Consider the following 18795-nt stretch of genomic DNA (forward strand, 5'->3'; position numbering starts at 1 on the left):
GTCCTGAGTTCTAGTCAGGACCCCAGGATCGGGCTTCCCTGTCAGCGGAAAGCCTACTTCTCCCTTTTCCCTCTGCCTGCCTCTTCCCCCTGCTTCTGCTCTCTGTCTCTGTCAAATAAAAAAGTAAAAAAATATTTTTTTCAAGAGAAGACCTAGCATGGAGATGGACCTTGTGTCAGTACATACAGACTTGCAATGTGAATCTCAGCACTTGGAAGGAAACCCCAGATCTGGAGCTGGAGACATCTAGATTCCAGTCCCAGCCCCACACTTTTCAGCACTTGACCTTGTGAAATTACTTCAGTTCTGAGCTTCTGTTGGCTCTTCTGTAAAATGGGAATAATCATAGCACCTACCTTTGTAGGGTCCATGCAAAGTTAAAATAGGGGAATGCTTGGCAGAGCATAAAGGGTAAAGATATGTTGGCTTTATTACTACTACTACTACTACTGCTGCTACTACTATTATTATTTTAATTAATGAAGAAGGTTCTTAGGGCTTTGGTGCTTGTAGATCATTATGCTCTATAAAATTATTAGTCCTTCCTATAAAATGAACATAATACTAATGTAAGAAGGGAGACAATTTTTTGTGTGTTGGTTGGCAAATGGTTTTGCTGTAGAACTGGATACCACACTTCAAATTCAGGGGAGAGAACAGGAAGAAGCGTAGGTATGGAGAGGACCTAAAACCACCCCCATGAGGCTGAGTGCCTGCAGAGAACAGAGGGGAAGTCACTTCTGGGCTCCTCAAGCCCTCCTTGGCTATGGCCTTTGCTGTTGTCCCAGGCATGATGGGGAGGTGTTGCTAGAAGACTCAGTGATGGGTGCAGCAACACTAGCTGCTCAGCCCTGACCTGCCCTCCCAGCCATGGGCCGGAAGGAGACACTGGTTTGGGGCAACATGACCTAGGGTACACTCTGCAGCCCCTATACCCAGCAGTCATGTCCGTGACCCTTCTCTGCCCTCATGTTGGATACCACATTTCCTGACAAGCAATCAAGACACATTTTCTGACACTTCAGAACTCTAGCCTGCAAGCTGTCTCACACTTGCCTGAGATTGGGGAAGGGAGGGGTGCTCAGACCGTCAGCACAGTGGGCTTTCTGTTGGTTTCCTTATCCAAGTGTGCTAAAGGGGCAGCTCGCTGTTACTATTAATCGTATGAAACTCAGTTTTTAGACTTTCGTTCACCTAGTCTGCTCTTTGTTTTGTTCTTTGCTTCATTTATTTCAGCTTTTGTAATGATCAGTGCCTTCACTCTCATTTCTTTGGGTTGATTTCTTATTTTAGATTTTTTTTTTAAGATTTTATTTATTTATTTGATAGACAGATATCACAAGTAGGCAGAGAGGCAGGCAGAGAGAGGAGGAAGCAGGCTCCCTGTGGAGCAGAGAGCCCAGTGTGGATCCCAGAAGCCTGGGATCATGACCTGAGCCGAAGGCAGAGGCTTTAACCCACTGAGCCACCCAGGTGCCCCTTTTTTTTAGATTTTTGAGTGAAAATTAGGTTCATTTAGTTTTACTTTCTTATTTTCTGCTAAATGCATTTAAGATGTTTATTTATGTTCTCTTTCAGTCCTAAATGGTTTATAATTTCTATTTGAATTCCTCTTTAATGACGAATGGCCTTGAGGTATTTTTTACAGATCTTCATAGGTAGGGGTGCTTTTTAGGCTGCGATCTGTATTTTTGATTTCTAACCATACTCATGGTAATCAGTGAATGTGACTTCTAGGATGTCATGTTTGGGGGAACTCCTGAGAACCTGTTCTACGGCCTAAATCATGATCTTTTTTTATCAGCGTCTCACAGAGGCTTTGAAAAAAATGAGTATTCTGTTTGCTGGGGGCTGAGTTCTTAAAATAGTAGTTAGCTCGGCCTGGGGTAAGTAAGCACGTCTTCAGATCCCCTTTAGCCTCACTGCCCGATGCAGCTCTCGTCAAAGCCACCACACTCCGTCAGGGTCCAAGACACAAAAATACCCATTTTTAGGACTGATTTGTTTGGTGTGCCTCACAAAAACCCCTCCAGGCCAACGAAGATCATGGCACTTCCATTTTTGCAAATAAGGTTAAGCATGCTAGGGTCTGAATTCTTTTAGTTCTGGCTTACTTGGCCTGTAAAACGTAGCCCCTGGTTTCAAGTGGAGAATCGTGGCTTCTCCCGCACAGGTGTTGGTGCTGTGCAGTGATTCAGGTGCGGACCGGCTGCGTATCCTCAGAAGTAGCCAAAGCTGGGGACTGGTCACGGCCTGTGTCCAGTGGCAGGCCCATCTGAGGCCGCTGGGCCTTCGTCACGGTGCTTGTCTGGGCGTCCCATGACTGTGCCGAGCCTTCCCTCCTCATCCGTTCTGTGGCCAAAATACCACCCGCTGTGTTGATCACAGGGGGGTGCGGGGTGGCCCCGTCCAGACATAGATGTTCCAAAAGAAAAAAAAACAGCCCAGGATTTTGTAAACTGCAAAGAGATCGTCAACTATCAGGCATCAGTTGCAAACACTTTGTGAAGAAGGAGCGAGTGCAAGTGGTCTCAGTGAGTGTAAACCCTCTTTCTTCTCTGGAAGGAGCCCCCCCAGGGGGAGGCTGAGAGACCCTTGGAGGCCCCTGACGTCCCTCTCCTTCGGCGCAGGACGGGGCAACCGCAGCCATGACCACCCACGTGACCCTGGAGGACGCCCTGTCCAACGTGGACCTGCTGGAGGAGCTGCCCCTCCCCGACCAGCAGCCATGCATCGAGCCGCCGCCGTCCTCCATCATGTACCAGGTCTGCTTGCCCGGAGCCCTGGGTGTCCCCCGAGGGCTTGCCCTGAAGGCCCAGGGAGGGGGTCTGGCTGCCTCTGAAAGGTGAAAGGTCCCGAGCTGATGGAGTCCCTCGCGCCCTGCCGCAGCTGAGGATGAGGAATAGATTAGCTCGTAAACGTACACCAGGGCTGTTCTCCTCCCTGGGGGAAGGCTTGTTGATCGCTCTGACCCCAAATACCTTCCCGGCGGTTCCTGCTGCGGCACCAACCAAGGATTTGGCAGCTCTCATCTCATGAATTAAATATTACAATTTAGAAACCCCTGGAGCCTGCCTGGGTAATTACTTTTCCGTCATGTATGTGAGAAGAGCTTTCAGCTCCCCATAGCAGCTAATGGCTCAGGGAAGCCAGTCACCATTGTTTGCCTTTGCCTGAGCTTGTGACAAACCATGATCAGATTGCTCAAAACCATGACCGATCCCCCTCTCACCTGAGGGCAAGCTGGGAAGGGCATCGGTGTAGCTAGAGTCAGCTTCGCAAACAGCCCCTCGTCTGGGCATGCTAGTTGAGTATGCCACGTGAGGAAAGAATAAGTTATACAGATTTTTAGCTGTATTTGATCTTTTGTAGGTTCTGGGGCTGCAAACTGAGACTAAATATGAATGCATAATATATCTGTAATTTCGTTCAGTAGATTTTATTAAGCACAAACTTCGCTGAAGGGTCAAGTCACAAACTTGGCTTATTCACGTTTTCTAACCCAGATTGAATTTTTGATTACATAAGTATGTTTTTTATTATAAGCAATACAGAAAAGTATAACACATCAAAATCACCCTGTAACTGTGACTACACAAACCACACACACACACACACACACGCCCCTTTTTACTATAAATATAAATATATATCATACATAGATATAGATATTTTTAAACAAAAAAGAAACCATACTACATATATTGGTCTATGATTTGGCTTTTTTAACTTAAAATTTATTATGGGTATTTTTCCATGACAATACTGCAATGCCACCATTTTATTTTTAACCACGACTTTTAAGTCCATCGTGTGGATATACTATGACTCATTTAGCCTTTTGCTGTTAATGGACGTTTGGATGGTTTCCAGTTTTTTCTGTCACCAAAAATGCCACAGTTATCGTCCTTGTATGTAAGCATCTGCAGCCTCAGGTGAGTGTTTCTGCAACTGCCGATGAAAGCGATGCCCATCTTGACTTTCAGCAGCTAGTTAGGTTTCTGAAGTTTACCCATTTACTTCCAAGTCTCAGGCAACCTGGGGAAGCAGGTGCGGGCCCCGTCTCGCCAGCGCCTGCCCAGTGTGAGTGAGTCAGACTGGGATTTTCTTGGGGGGAGATCAGAGGAAGATAGGTTTCCACAGAGACCTGTGGCATTGGTTCGCAGCGGTTTGGACTCATTTTTGGACACCTAGCCACCTTGGACTTGTTTTCCAACAAATGTTTCTGTCCTCTAATTCCTACAGGCTAACTTTGACACAAACTTCGAGGACAGGAATGCATTTGTCACAGGCATTGCAAGGTACATTGAGCAGGCTACGGTCCATTCCAGCATGGTAAGTTGCCGCGATCCTGCCAGCACTGGAGGGAGGGGCAGGTGCTCGGCTCTCCCGGGAGCTGCCTGCCTCAGTCAGACCCGTCTCCATAAGCCCGTTCTCATGCCCTGCCCCACCCTCTCCCAGGGCCCGGGGCACGCTGTTCCCGTCTTCCAGCTTTGCAAGCCCTACTCACCTGTAGGGCCCCACCTGACCCTACTCTTCCCGTTGCTGAACTTCTGGAGCAGTGTAGGCTAACATATGATCAGATCCTGCCTTGTCTTATACTCTACAGCTTACTTTCTGGCTGGGTGGACATTTCTCTCTTGACCAAAGCAGAAGATTTCTCAGAATGAAGAGATGATGGTTGTAGAATAATATGTTATTGACCCAAGGAAGTTGGTGGTCCGAGTTATTCACGGGGGGGGGGGGGGGGGTGAGGGGGATGATCGGATAGATCTGTACCTGACCCATCTGTGAGGAAGCCCCCTCTTTCCTCTTGGGCTTTCATTGATGTTATTCTCCTGCAGCCCTGGAATTTGAAGCATTCCAGAATCCTCCTTCTGAGGCTTCGTCTGCAGCTCACTGCACCTCACTGTACCAGTTATATGCTAAAGCCTGGACTTACCGTCCCTGACCCCATCCGTTGAATAAATACTGTGTACCTGGTTCCTGCAGAGACTGTGCTAGATGTTGGAAGGGGATGTCCAAGGACAAGTAGGGGCCAGTCTTGATTCTCAGTGAGGCAAGTGGGAAATAGACAAGTTTTCCCTTTATTGAACACTTTCTGTGCAGAGAGTTTATTTATTTTAAATTTTTTTTTAAATTCCGGTGTAGTTAGCATACATGGTTATATTCGTGTCAGGTGTACAATACTGTGATTCAGCACTTCTGTACGTGACTCCGGGGTCATCCTCTCCGTCCCATTCCACCCAGCCCCCACCCACCTCCTCTCTGGTAACCATCAGTTTGTTCTCTGTAGTTAAGAGTCTGGTTTTTGGTTTGTCTCTCTCTTTTTTTTTTTCCCTCTTTGTTTGCTTATTTTATTTCTTAAATTCCACATATGACTGAAATGATATGGTACTTGTCTTTCTCGGACTGACTTACTTTGCTTAGCATTTTAGTCTCTAGATCTCTCTAGGTCCATCCACATTGTTGCAAATGGCCAGATTTCATTCTTTTTTGGTGGCTGAATATTCCGTTGTATATCTCTACCACATCTTCTTTATCCATTCATCTATCAGTGGGCACCTAGGTGGCATCCATCTTTTGGCCATTATAAATAATGCTGCAATAAACAGGTGCATATATCCTTTCAAATTAATGTTCTTGTACTATTTTTAATTGGGGGGAAACTTCCAAATGGACTTCCACCGTGGCTGCACCGGTTTGCAATCCCACCAACAGAGTGCAACAGGACTCCTTTCTCTACATCCTCGTCAACACTTGGTGTTTCTTTTGCTTTTGATTTTAGCCATTTTGACAGATGTGAGGTGATATCTTATCATGGTTTTGATTTGCACTTCCCTGATGTTTAGTCTTTTTGAACACATTTTCATGTGTCTGTTGACCTGTCTGTATGTCTTCTTTGGAGAGATGTCTGTTTGTAAGTTCTGTTTTGGATATTATAACTGCACTGTTTGAGTCAGTTCTCACCTCTACCCTGTGAGACAGGCTTTATCACAATACGCATTTCACAGACAGGGAAAACCAGAGTCCAGAAAATTTAAGTAAATTACTCAAGGTCCCACCACTGACAAGTGATGTTGCCAAATGCAGGTCTGTCTGACTACAAAACCCATGTTCTGGATTACTCTGCAGGCAAATAGAAAATGCACAAAGTCAAAGGTAAATGACATGGTAAAAGTTTAAAGGTCTGTGTTTTTGAAGGGTCTTTGAGAGGGTCAGAGAAAGCTTGATAAAAGAAGGGACTTTTGAATAGGGCCTGATATACTCTATGTATAGACACACACACACATTTTAACCATATGTAAGATGACTTAAAATGTATAAGATATTCTCATACATGATATCATTGGAGCCTTATAACAGCCCTGTGACTTGCAAAGGGATCATTACGTCCATTGTAGAGCCCTGAGAAAACTGAGACCTGGAGAAGTGAACAAGCAAGTTGCTCATGATCCCACAACTAGTAAATCACAGGGTGGAACCTGGGATCCAGGCTTTTGATTCCGAGTCCTGATCTCTTTCCATGCATCTCTGCTGTCCCACATAGTTGGAACTTATCTGTCAGAGATGTGGTGGGGAAAACATCGTCGGTGGTGGAAACAGCAGGAGGAAGGACACAGACAGAGGTTCTCAGAGACTCCTGGGGTTCGGGTGTCTCTGCGCATGCACATATACGATGTCCCTTTCTGTGCCCAAATTCCCTTTCCTGAGCCACACACTGGAATTGCCTTGAGAGCATTAAAAACTACTGGAGCCTTGGCTCCTCCCCCAGGAATCAGGGTTTGGCTCTGGTGGGGCATGGCCTGGGCATCAGGAGTGAACTGGTGTGATTGGGGCCAAGTCGACCTGAGAAAACTGGTGATACTTTCAAGGTAAAAGGTGAGCCCAGGCAGAGCCAGGACCAGGACTTAAGTCTTCCTGAGGCCCCACTTAGGGCTCTTTCTGCCACACCGTCCTGACCCCTGTCCTCCAGGCATACAGTAGATCTGGTGGATGGGCACTGAAATACCCACAGGGCAGAGTCTACACCGTTCTCATTTGCCACCCTGTTCACGGCATGCAGTACGGAGCCTGGGACCCCGACCACTTAGTAAAGCGTTCACGGAGTGAAAGTCAGACTCTTCCCCCTGCTAGTGGGCTGTGTGATGCTATCACTTCCCATTTTGACCTCTGTTCTGAAGGAGGAGCAGCAGGAGACCCACAGGCTTGATCTTGGTGCTCTCTGGTCCCAAGGACAACATGTTACTGATTTTAAAGGGGGTCTAAATTAAGAATTGAAAGTATGGCTCCTCATCGACATTTGCTATGGAAAACAAAATTACAAGAAGTAATAAATTCCAAATTCGATCTTGTGCTAAGGAGATATTATGAAGTAGATGTGATACATGGAATAAAAATATTAGGCTCATTTAAAAAACATTTTTTTAAAGATTTTATTTATTCATTTGATAGAGATCACAAGTAGGCAGAGAGGCAGGCAGAGAGAGAGGAGGAGGAAGCAGGCTCCCTACTGAGCAGAGAGCCCGACTTGGAGCTCGATCCCAAGACCTGAGCCGAAGGCAGAGGCTTAACCCTCTGAGCCACCCAGGTGGCCTCCCCAAAATTTTTTTAATAAAAAAAATTAGGTTCATTTTTCTATCAGCACAGACATTTACAAGAGAGATGGTCTCGTGATGCCATTTTTATTGTTGTTTTTTTTTTTGTCAACTTCATACAGCATCAAATTCACCATTTAAAGGGTATAATTCAGTGTTTTTAGTGTATTTACAATATCATACAAACATCACTGCCATTTTATTTCTGTCACCACAAAAAGAAACCCCAAGCCCATTAGCAGTCACTCCTAAGTCCTGTCTCTCCCCATCCCCCAATCTGCTTTCTGTTTCTGTGGATCTGTCTGTGCTGAGCAGCTCCTCTGCCAGGTGGCCTTTGGGGCCTGGCAGAAGGTTCTCCGTGTTGATCCACGCCACGGCCCGTCTCAGCACTTCCCTACCACCTAGAGACCAGCACTGCTGCTTTCTGTGGCTGTGCCACCCCATGTTTATCCACGAAGCAGTCAGTGGCCGTTTGGCTAGTTCCCACCTCTTGGTGTGAGGAGAGCGCTTCTGTGAACAAGGGTGCACATCTCTGTGTGGACGTGTGTTTTCATTTGTCTTGGACGTATGTACCTAGCAGTGGAATGGCTGGGTCACGTGGTGACTCCGTGTTACACTCTTTGAGAAAGTGCCGGACTCCTCTTTTTTTCCTAGTAATACTCTTACTTCCCTTCATGGACCACCTGACGTGGGTGTGTGTGTATGTGTGTGTGTGTGTGTGTGTGTGTGATTTAATTTTCATGAAATCCTTGGAGGTTGTCCTTGTCATTATCATTAAGCAGATACTAAATGGAGAATTCTAGGTTAACTGACTTCTTGACGATCAAAGGACTAAGAAGTGATGCAACTGGGATTTGAGCCCAGCTATGTAGAACCTGGGTTTAGGGCTCTTAGCACTTGGCGAGGTGAGGTGAGTCGTCACTCTTTTTTTCGGATTCATTTTCCATGCTCTTACCGGTTTTGCCATCTGCTGGGAATTATTTTAAAAAATGGAGCTTAATCATTTTCCTGATTCTGGAATAGTAGCATGGGCTCTTATAAAAGGGCAGCCTCGTACTCTGTCATATGAAGAGTGAAAGCCCCTGTGTGTCCAGCCCCACAGAGAGCTCACTCGTTAGCTTCATGCCTGTTGTACCAAAGTATTTCTCAGTACACAGCAGTACACTTTCATAATTATTACTCTGTTTTTTTCACCTACCGGCTGTACATACTGTTTTGCTACTTGCTTATTTTCTTGCTAACAGTATACCCGATACAACTTTTGATCTGCCGCCTTTTTTCTAAGGTGTTTGTCCATCTTTGAAAAATGTGGCCAGTTGGTAGCTCCCTGGGGTGTCTGAGAAAGCTCCCTGAAGCCGGGGTTTCTTAAACCTAAGGGTGTACCTTGGAATACAGATTTTGATTCCACGGCCCAGGGTGGGGCCGAGAGTCTGCATGTCTCCTCCGCTTCCTAGGTCTCCACGATGCTGCTAGTCCCCCGGCCACTGTGAGGCACTGAGGCTCTGGGGGGCCCTGAAGGAGCCTTCTGTCACCAGCATAATTTCTCCCTGCTGAGGGCATGTTTTGCTTTTCAGAATGAAATGCTGGAGGAAGGGCACGAGTATGCGGTCATGCTTTACACCTGGCGCAGCTGTTCCCGGGCCATCCCGCAGGTGAGCCTGTCCTTGCTCAGTGGCTCTCCGGGGCCCTCCGCTTCGGCCCCAGCCAGAGAGCTGAGCTTTCCCAGATGACGGGGAGTGAGGCAGGGCCTGGTAGTCAAAGGAGCTTGCTCAAGACATGTGGAGAGCTTCCCATACCACTGATGACAACTTAAAAAATATTTGTTCAATTTATTTCAAGATCAGTATGGACTACCTGTGCGACATCCAAACCATGGCCCAAAGGTATAAAGTAAAAAGCAAGACATCCGCATCTCTTTAATCCCACCACCCAAACCCACCTCCCACCAAAGCATAATCACTATGGATACGTTGCTGCATATTCCTCTTGATCTTTTTCCTTGAAATCACGACTGTTCCTACAAATGTTATTGTAAATGATCATTGACTTATATTTATAAATGTATGTTGTTTATACTTATATTATCCTGCCATTTGCTTTTTTCCTCTTAATTCCTTTTTAGTAACCTTTTTGTGTTGACCCATGTAGCTATTCTATTTACCGTAATTATCAACATCATATCGTTCATGGGTCCCATTATAACAAAATGAGCAAACCACAGGTGTGCAAAGTAAACAGAAGCTATTCCTCTCTCTTCCTCCTAACCTTCATCCCCAGAGGTAACTTCTTATTAACAGTTTGCTTTGAACTCTTTCAGATTTTCTATGCCTCTATTATATATGGACACACAAACACACATACAGTTTTGTTTGGTGTTTTGTTTAACAAACATGCAGTTCAATTACCCTTCACGTCCTGCCGGTTTTTTCACCTGTCAGTTTATGGTAGCAATCTCTCCACGTCACTTCTAGCTTCCCCATGTTCCTTCTAGCAGCTTTATGATTATATCATATGAGTATATCATACTTTATCCATTTAATCATTGACTGGTGGGTATTTACCTTCGTGCTACCATTTTAAGAATTCCTAAGCAACGGTGTGGAGAATATCCTCATTCTTAACCTTCGCTCACTGTTCAGTTTCACCTGACCAGTTAGCAGTCTTGGATGTGCAGGCTATGAAACAGCTTCCATGAGATTCCGATGTGTTGAAAACCAATGGACAGAAAAAATGGGTTTCTGGCTAGGGCCAGGCATGGCTAGGGGGCCTCACGCCGTGTGCACGCAGAGCCGTGGCTGGCACATTGTTCTCTGCTTAGATGCTGGTGGGCTGCAGTGAGTTAGGAGTGGGGGAAAGGCTGAAGGAGGAAGACCTTGCAGACCAGGGTAGGTGTCAGCTCAAGGTCAGGGCACTGAACAGATTGAAGAGGAGGGGGGTTTGATCTCAGAACCAGCTGGTTTCTTTCCCACAGCCAGGGTCTTGGAAGCAGTTCTGCTCTTGGTCAGACCCATCAGACAGGGCTCCCCCGGCCCCCTGCTCACTAGGGTGATCACTGCATTTATCATCCTAAATGAGGTGCCTTCAAGAGTGCAGAAGGGCTCTGTTAATAAGACGACAGATGTGAACCAGAACTGCCTTGGCAAAGGAGGGTGTGTGATTCCCCCCTCTCCCCGCAGGTGAAATGCAATGAGCAGCCCAACCGGGTCGAGATCTATGAGAAGACAGTGGAGGTGCTGGAGCCGGAGGTCACCAAGCTCATGAAGTTCATGTACTTTCAGGTGAGGGTAAGGGTGGGTCTGAATCAGAAGACTCAGAGAGGCGCGGCTCTGCCGGCTGCTGGGGCGTGGATTTTTGACTCAGCTTATTTACCTTACCCACTGAGCAGATACCCCTTGTGTGCTCCTGACACACCCCTCGGTGAGCAAGATAGACAAGCCTCCCTCTGTCCCCGTGATTTACGTCTTAGGGAGCCCATGAGTGTGTTTCGGGAGGAGGAGAGACTGCCAGTAAAAAACACACAATCCTTTTCAGGGTGTAGTCAGTGCTGTGAGTAAAACCAAATTAAAAAATCCCAAGTCTGGGGTGGAGGGTGTCTGTGACCTGGGGTAGCTGTGGGGATGGCCTTTGCACTGAACTCTGTAGGTGACAATCATCTGGCGTGTGGTGACCAGAGAAAGAAGGTTTCAGCCGGAAGGAACTGCAAAGGCAAAGGTCCTGGGGCCTGAAAGGGCATAGCGTGTTTGAGAAATAACGGGCAACCAGGGCGCCGCAGCGAGTAGGGCGGCTGCTGGAAGGTGACCCGGGGAGGTAGAAAGGACCCGGTCTCTAGGACACTCTAGGCCGTGAGATCAGACATGAAAAGATTACGTGCATTTCACTCAGGCCTCATAGAAGCCCCTGGGTCCTCGTGACACACATTCTGGTTTGAGGTTTTGCAGCACCGTTCTGGCTGCTGTGTGGGAAATGGATCGGAGGTGGGGAGACGGCTACAGATGCAGAAGTGGGAGGGGAGAGAAGAGTGACAGCAGGGATGCCAGCTGGGAAGCCAGGGAGAGGAAATCATTTCAGGAGGAAAAGAGAAAAGAGCGCCGTGGGGCCTCCATGAATGGAAGGCAAGAGGGCAGGCTGCTTCAACAGGAATGGCCAAGGGAGAATAAAGCAGAGTGGTTGGTTCCGACACTCATGTCCGAACCTGTGCGGGAATGCAGGTTGAAGACTTCGAGGCTGGTCTGCACCCTGGGGCGGGAGTCGTGGCACACACTCTGTGCCCTCCACATGTTCCACGGAAGAGCTGGGCGTCATCAGGAGCCTCGCAGGCCCTGGCCAGGTGTCCAGCCCATGCCCAGCTCTGCCCAGGTCTCTGGGGGCAGGAGATGGGAATGGTTGGGGAGGGCGCACATGCGTGCAGCCCAGGGCGGGAGAGCTGCTTCCGAGGCAGAGAAACTCAAGGTTCTGCACACTGTCCCTGTGAGCCTGTGTGTTCTGTAACATCTAACCCCTTCAGCTCTCTCACCTTGGAAATCATGCCTCATCTCCGGTGTGTGGGGGGATAAAGGAGTTCTCTTTGTGGAGAGCCAGATGGAGTCCTGGTTGCAGAGTAGGTGTGACAAACGGCCACTGCTGTGACTAGCATCATGGCCCTGCCCTCAGGGGCTGGTCTCTTCAGGAAGGCAGGCCCAAGAGAGAACTATCCAGATGCCGACTGAGTACTAAATGGGGGGGGGGGGGGTCTTCCGACAAAGAATTTAGAGAAGGGAGGATCTGGAGTAATCTGGAACTATATTGTTGAACACAGTAGCCGTTAGCCATATGGGACGATCTACGTGAAAACGAAATAAAGTTCAGGTCCCCCAGCACACTAGCCATGAGGTGAGAAGGGCTCAGTAGCCACATGTGATGAGTAGCTTCCATATTGGACAGTGCAGTTATGAAACATTTCCATCATTGTGGAAAGTTCCACTGGACCTGGACTTGAAGAAGAGAGGATGGCTTGTCTGGGCTTTGGAGGAGGGGAATAACTGACTGGGACAGGGTATCCCATGTCCATGGAGTGAAGTTCACATACCAGGAGGGATTTCTTCCCCCTCCCCCTCTTCTTCCTCTACTTCCTCCTCTCTCTGTGTCTCTCTCTGAATTGCTGCTTTAGCCTATTTTTGTTATTGGTCAGCTGCTTTTTTTGGTAACAGATTTTTTGAGATGTAATTCACATACCATACAATTTATCCTTTAAATTGGGCAATTCAACCATTTTTTATTCGTATATTCACAGGGTTGTGCATCCATCACCTCGATCAGTCATAGAACATTCTCACCACCCCCAAAAAAATCTCATCCCTTTTAGCTACCACCCCATTATAACCTCCCCTCCCCCTCTCCAGCTCTAGGTAACCACGAATCTGTCTCACGTCTCTATGGAGTTGCCTCTTCTGGACATTGCATATAAATGAAATCACAGAATAATGTGATTTTTGGTGACAGACTTGTTTGACTTAGCATATTGTTTTCAAGATCCATCCGTGTTGTAACATGTACCAAAATATATGACAAAATACTAAGCTACTGTATGGATCTACCACATTTTATTTACCTATTTATTAGTTAATAGACATCAAGGTTATATCCACTTTGGGATTATTTATGAACAGGGCGACTGAATATTCATGTATATATTTTGGGATAGACCTATTTTCATTTCTTTTAACTATTCTCCTTGCTTCTATCTTTGCCCCCTACTGTGGATTCTCACCACAGCAGCTATTGTGACCCTCTTACAGTACAATTCAGACCATGTTATCCTTGACTCACTCAGTGTAGAGACTTGAGCCCTCACAAAGTCCTGTGAGAGCCAGTGGCCCTGGTCCCTCTGTGCCTCCAGTTTCTTCCTTCTGCTCACTTCACTTCAACCACTGGCTTCTTGCACATTCTTCAAACATGTCAGGGATACTTCTACCTCAGGGCCTTTGCACTGGCCACTCAGGCTGTCCAGAATGCACTTCTTTCAGTTAACCCTGTCTTTCTCCTCTTCTTTCAAACTCCTTTTCTGTAAGTCGCCTCTGCATGATTTCTTCTCTAATCTTCCTACTAAAGTGTACAGCTCTCCCTGCCCTCCCTATCCCACTTTCCTGCTTTATTTTTTTCCACGGTGCATATCACATTCTGACATAGAGTATTTGTTTTGTTTTCTGCCTTCACTCACATATAAGCACCTTAGGGCAGGGTTTGTTGTTGTGTTTTTGTTTTTGTTTTTGTTTTTCTGTTTTAGTCTCTACTTTCCTGGAGTACCTAGAATGGTTCCTGGCACGTAGCAGATGCACAATAAATACAATTTACTGGCTACATGAGCCTCTCTGAGTGTGTCTCTCACTCTTGGTCCCTACCCTACCCTGTCTGGTGCCTGACACTGTCCTAGGTGCTGGGATACAAAAAATGGATAAGACATAATGTTGCTCAGCAAAGGCATAGTGAATGAATTCCTTGGTTTGACTCACTTGGCTGCAGGTTCCAGGCTCCCCTCTCCAAAGGAGCTCTGGATTTAGGGGCACCGCTAAGAAAGATCTCCTGGCAGATCTGACTCTCTCTAAATGTCCACACTCTGACCAGAGCCCCAGAGAAGGGAGTCTTGATCCTCCTCCCCACCCAGAGTATCTCGAGCGCCTTCCGGAGCGCCCTCCAGGCCGCCTGTCCTTACCCACTGCCCCTCCCCCCACAGCGCAAGGCCATCGAGCGGTTCTGCAGTGAGGTGAAGCGGCTGTGCCATGCCGAGCGCAGGAAGGACTTCGTCTCCGAGGCCTACCTCCTGACCCTGGGCAAGTTCATCAACATGTTTGCCGTCTTGGATGAACTAAAGAATATGAAGTGCAGCGTCAAGAACGACCACTCTGCCTATAAGAGGTCAGGGCACCCTCCCTGCCCCTCCTCCTGCAGAGCCTGCCTGGGGGAGGCGGGGCCTGGAGCCCTTCTGCCGGGTTCCTCCTCCAGAACCCAACCAGCCATTCTCCGCCACGGCCGGGGGCGGGCTCTCTATTTTCGTGTTCTGTCTCAAGACCAGGTCAGAGTCTCATTTTCCCCGACCTATAGTGGTTTCCCATGCACCTTGGGACCAGAAAAATAATCGTAAGATGGTCACATCGGTCATTTCCTGCAAGATTCAGAAAGCCAATTCACACTGTTTCTGTAAAAGAAGGAACTGGATTGGCCCCCGGAATGGAACGGTTTCACTCTATCTGGATCCAGATCCTCAGGTGATGCTGGTCCTCGGCTCAGCCTTCCCTGAGAGCAGCTTCATTCACAGGCAGGCCTGTGCCCTGGGGTGGTGGCTGGCGGCTGGCGGCTTCCCTCTGACCAGCGTGGCAGCCCCAGCTCCGAAGGAAAGAAGGGGCGCTTCTTTCAAGTACTTTTGCCAAAGTCCCATGGAGGATTGTCCTGGCTCTGGTCTGGGTGGTGTGTGGAGCCCTCCCTCGGTTACTGCCGGGAGTGGGGGCTCCAAGGGTCAGGTGCTGGCCAGCGTCAGCTGAAAGAAGGACTGAGTGGGTCAGGGACTGTCACTTTCCAGAAATTAGGATACAGCCACGCAGAAGGTGGCAGTGGGCAATCGAAAGCAATGGATACTTTCCTGCATGTTGCTGAGGCTCACGTGAGCCCTGCAATGTCTGGAGACGTGTCTTAGGAAGGCTTTTCTGTGTCACTGATGAAGAGGGCCCCTCCTCCTTGAATCACATCCTTCTGGGCCTCCAAGGTAACTGGAGAAACCTGGCAACAGACCGATTCCCACCATTTTCTCCTCCCGAGGGACCTGTGCAACCCCGGGGTGCATGTCCGCAGGCAGAGCCCCATCTCCAGCCTGGTTCAGAAACAGCCGCTTTCACAAAGATTTCACAGACAGCACATGGCATACATAGTATCTCCCATGTCCCTCCCCACCGCCCTTCCATTTCTCCCCAGTTTGGGCTACTCTTTGCATTGTGGTCCCAAGTGACATACTCACAAACCACCTGAGCAAGGCGTGTCTATGCTCTCACAGTTGGCCACGACTCAGGACGCACCACCACCAGGCTAGGCTGGAACAGTGCAGGGTGCCGTGTGGTTCCCCCTTTGAGCCCTGTGTATGTTCCCCAGGCCCACAATCCCTTCACCTCCAATCCTGTTAGGTGGAATAGACTTCTGTTTCCATGCAGTGCTTTGCTTTAGAAACTTGGAGGTTTTCTGTAAATAACATAATCCACGCAAAACCAACATACCCTGCCTGGGATTCCTCTTCATGACCGCTTGCGGTTTCAGGACAGGTTACAGCCCAGCACAAGGGTACTCATTTCACTCTGTCTTGCCACCTCTGGCTGGTTGATGGGATGCTAGTTGCCCATAAACTTGCTGGGTTGGACCTATTCTTGCCTCTTAATTGTAGGTGACCTTAATATAGGATGCACATAGCTCCAGACAAAATGACTCCAGAATACACTCTCCTTTGATGTCAGAGTCACCTGTGATATTCAGAGCTCCCTAACCCCAGGGGGCGGTGGAACTCTGGCTTAGGTGGAAGTGGGAGCCCCTGAGGCTTGGCTTGGGCGGGTTATGTCTGAGCATTCCTCTCCATGACACCATGTACAGGGCAGCTCAGTTCCTGAGGAAGATGGCGGACCCTCAGTCTATCCAGGAGTCACAGAACCTTTCCATGTTCCTGGCCAACCACAACAGGATCACCCAGGTGATGGCACGTCCCTTGTTCATCTGGGCCTGGGGTCTCAGGACACAGGCAGAGGCCTGACAATTGAGGGACCACGAGTAGGGAAGCCCAGTCCAGATGAACATCCCCACTTTCCTACTTGTGAGTTAGCAGATGTAAGTCTCCTCTCCCAACCAGGGATGACCCCGTTACCCTCTGCGGGGTTTTGTTCCCTGAAAGTCTTCTCAGCCCACATGCCGCCCTCATGTCAGTGAGGACTGAGAGCCTGGGTTCTGGAGTGTGACGGCCTCCTTTTCTAATCCTGGACCCTCCACTGACCCCTTGTGAGAACGTGAGCCCGGTCTAAGCCACCATTTCCTCATCTGTGAAGTAGAGCTGTTATTTTGAGACTATGAGATTCCATCTCCTAGGACTGTTGTGAGGAATGAGAGACCATTTCCAAAGGCCGTGGTGAGCAGAGCCTGACGAATGGTAAGAGCATAAGCTGCCGTAGCTATGGTTACTGCCGCTACTTTGCCGGGCACCCCTGCAGCTGTGGCTCTCCTGCTCTGACATTATGTTACCCGTCTTGCTCACCCATTAGGCCAGCCTAAACGGGCACCAGCGAGAATATGGGCAGAGTGCTGGCTGAGAGGGGCCCTCCATCTTGGAAATGTTTTCAGGCCCACACCTCTCTTGGGGATGCTGCTGGCTTCACTGGGCCCTTCCTCCTGTTGGCTGACTGCACAAGGCTGTCAGTGTTGACATGTTTTTTTCCTGAGACTCAGCCGCAGGTTCTGTGGAAAGCAGTAGCAGTACCTCCCATGGCCTCCCCCACAGCGCCCCAGGTTGTCCCTTTGGAGAGAAAGGGCCTGAGGTGGAGACCACAGACTCTTTTTAGATGGGAAGTGCTTCTGTACCACTGTGCCCTGCAGGAGGGACACGCCTGCTGGTCTTGCTCTCCTCCCCTGGACTGGGTCTTTCTGTTATCATCTGAGATGTCATGGCTAAGTCTACACCCTCAAAACCAAGCCTAGATTACCACAGGCCTCTTGCTGGAAAGCTGTACTGCTTTTCAGTTCAGCCCAAGAAAGGAATTTCTGTCGGAATTGCCAGGAAATAAAATGGAGGCTCCAAGCGGGGTGGCTTCCCTGCTGTGGGAGAGTTGCAGGAGCTCTGACCAACCACTCTGGGGACTTTGAGGAGGAGACTCAGGCTCTGTCCACCTGGGATGGTCAGGGGGGTTATGCCCTGTCACTGCCAACCAACTGTGGGCCTTCCAGGGTGGGTGAGGTTGGGTGGAGGGCAAGGGAGCAGGAAAGGGGCTAACCAGCGGGGGCGCTGCTGTTCAGTGTCTCCATCAGCAACTGGAAGTGATCCCAGGCTATGAGGAGCTGCTGGCAGACATTGTCAACATCTGCGTGGACTACTATGAGAACAAGATGTACCTGACCCCCAGTGAGAAGCACATGCTCCTCAAGGTACGACAGCAGCCACACAGCCTGGGACCTGGGCTTGGCACCCCCCACCCCTTACTGGAAATCTTAAAAAAAAAAAAAAAAAAGACATTTATTTTTTCTTAATTAAACACTGATACAGATCTTACTGGACATCATTTTTTATAACCTGGCCTTTTTTTTTTTTTTTTTTTTGCCTTTAATATATCATATATACCTTTACAGATGTTGTTAAGGGTATTTTCTGCGATGTCGTTTTTTTGTTTGTTTGTTTGTTTTTTAGAGATTTTTGTCTATTTATTTGACAGAACAAGAGATCACAAGTGGCAGAGAGGCAGGCGGGAGTGGGAAGTGGGGGATGGGGGGAAAGCAGGCTCCCCGCTGAGCAGAGAGCCTGATGCAAGACTCCATCCCAGGACCCTGGGACCATGACCTGAGCCAAAGGCAGAGGCTTAACCCATTGAGTCACCCAGGTACCCCTGTGATGTCGTTTTTAATGGCTGCTGAGTATCCCAATGCCCGTGGACATTGTCATTAGACAAATCCTGTCATTGGCCATTTGTTTGCTAAACTGCAGTGAACATTCTTACAGCACAACCCCTGTGTCCACACTCTTGCCAAGTCAGATGTCCCAGAGGAGAAATTGCTGACTCAGAGGGAAAGCAGCATCTTCCAACTTTTGCTGTATTTTGTCAAAGTGGTCACATTGGTTTCAGCAGTTTACAAGTTTCATTTTTAAATTATCAAATAATAGTTATTGTAGAAAATCGGAAATATATGGAAAAGCACAGAAAATTTTTCTCCCTCATAGTCTTTCCATCCAGAGGTAACATTTTTAGCATTCTGATGTATTTTCCTGTACTTTTTCTGTGCTTAGAGACGTTTTCAGCATATGCCATATGCATAAATTATGTGTGTGTGTCATTTTTATTGCATTTGATTAGACGTAGCGGGAGTGTTATGCTGCCGCTCAGTGATGCAGTCTGGATACCCTGCATTTCTTACCCATTCCTCCGCCTCTGGCTGCTTGGGTTGTTCCTGATTTCTCTCAGCAGCGGTAGCACAGAGACGAGTGGCCTTC

The 18795-nt window shown here is 48.2% G+C and overlaps 1 protein-coding gene across 3 annotated transcripts in view; it reads left to right on the plus strand.

Moving 5' to 3' along the window:
• The window catches only part of CYFIP2 (cytoplasmic FMR1 interacting protein 2), a 125480-nt gene that overhangs the window by 17966 nt on the left and 88719 nt on the right, over positions 1-18795 (plus strand). For all 3 annotated transcript variants that reach the window (XM_059174150.1, XM_059174152.1, XM_059174151.1), the window contains exons 2-8: positions 2566-2765; positions 4246-4335; positions 9173-9250; positions 10775-10876; positions 14308-14489; positions 16203-16299; positions 17610-17738. In XM_059174150.1, the coding sequence (XP_059030133.1) occupies positions 2649-2765; positions 4246-4335; positions 9173-9250; positions 10775-10876; positions 14308-14489; positions 16203-16299; positions 17610-17738 (795 nt within the window). In that variant the 5' untranslated portion in view covers positions 2566-2648. The remainder of the gene's footprint in view (positions 1-2565; positions 2766-4245; positions 4336-9172; positions 9251-10774; positions 10877-14307; positions 14490-16202; positions 16300-17609; positions 17739-18795) is intronic.

This window comes from Mustela lutreola, chromosome 5, assembly GCF_030435805.1.
Source record: "Mustela lutreola isolate mMusLut2 chromosome 5, mMusLut2.pri, whole genome shotgun sequence".
Taxonomy (NCBI): domain Eukaryota; kingdom Metazoa; phylum Chordata; class Mammalia; order Carnivora; family Mustelidae; genus Mustela; species Mustela lutreola.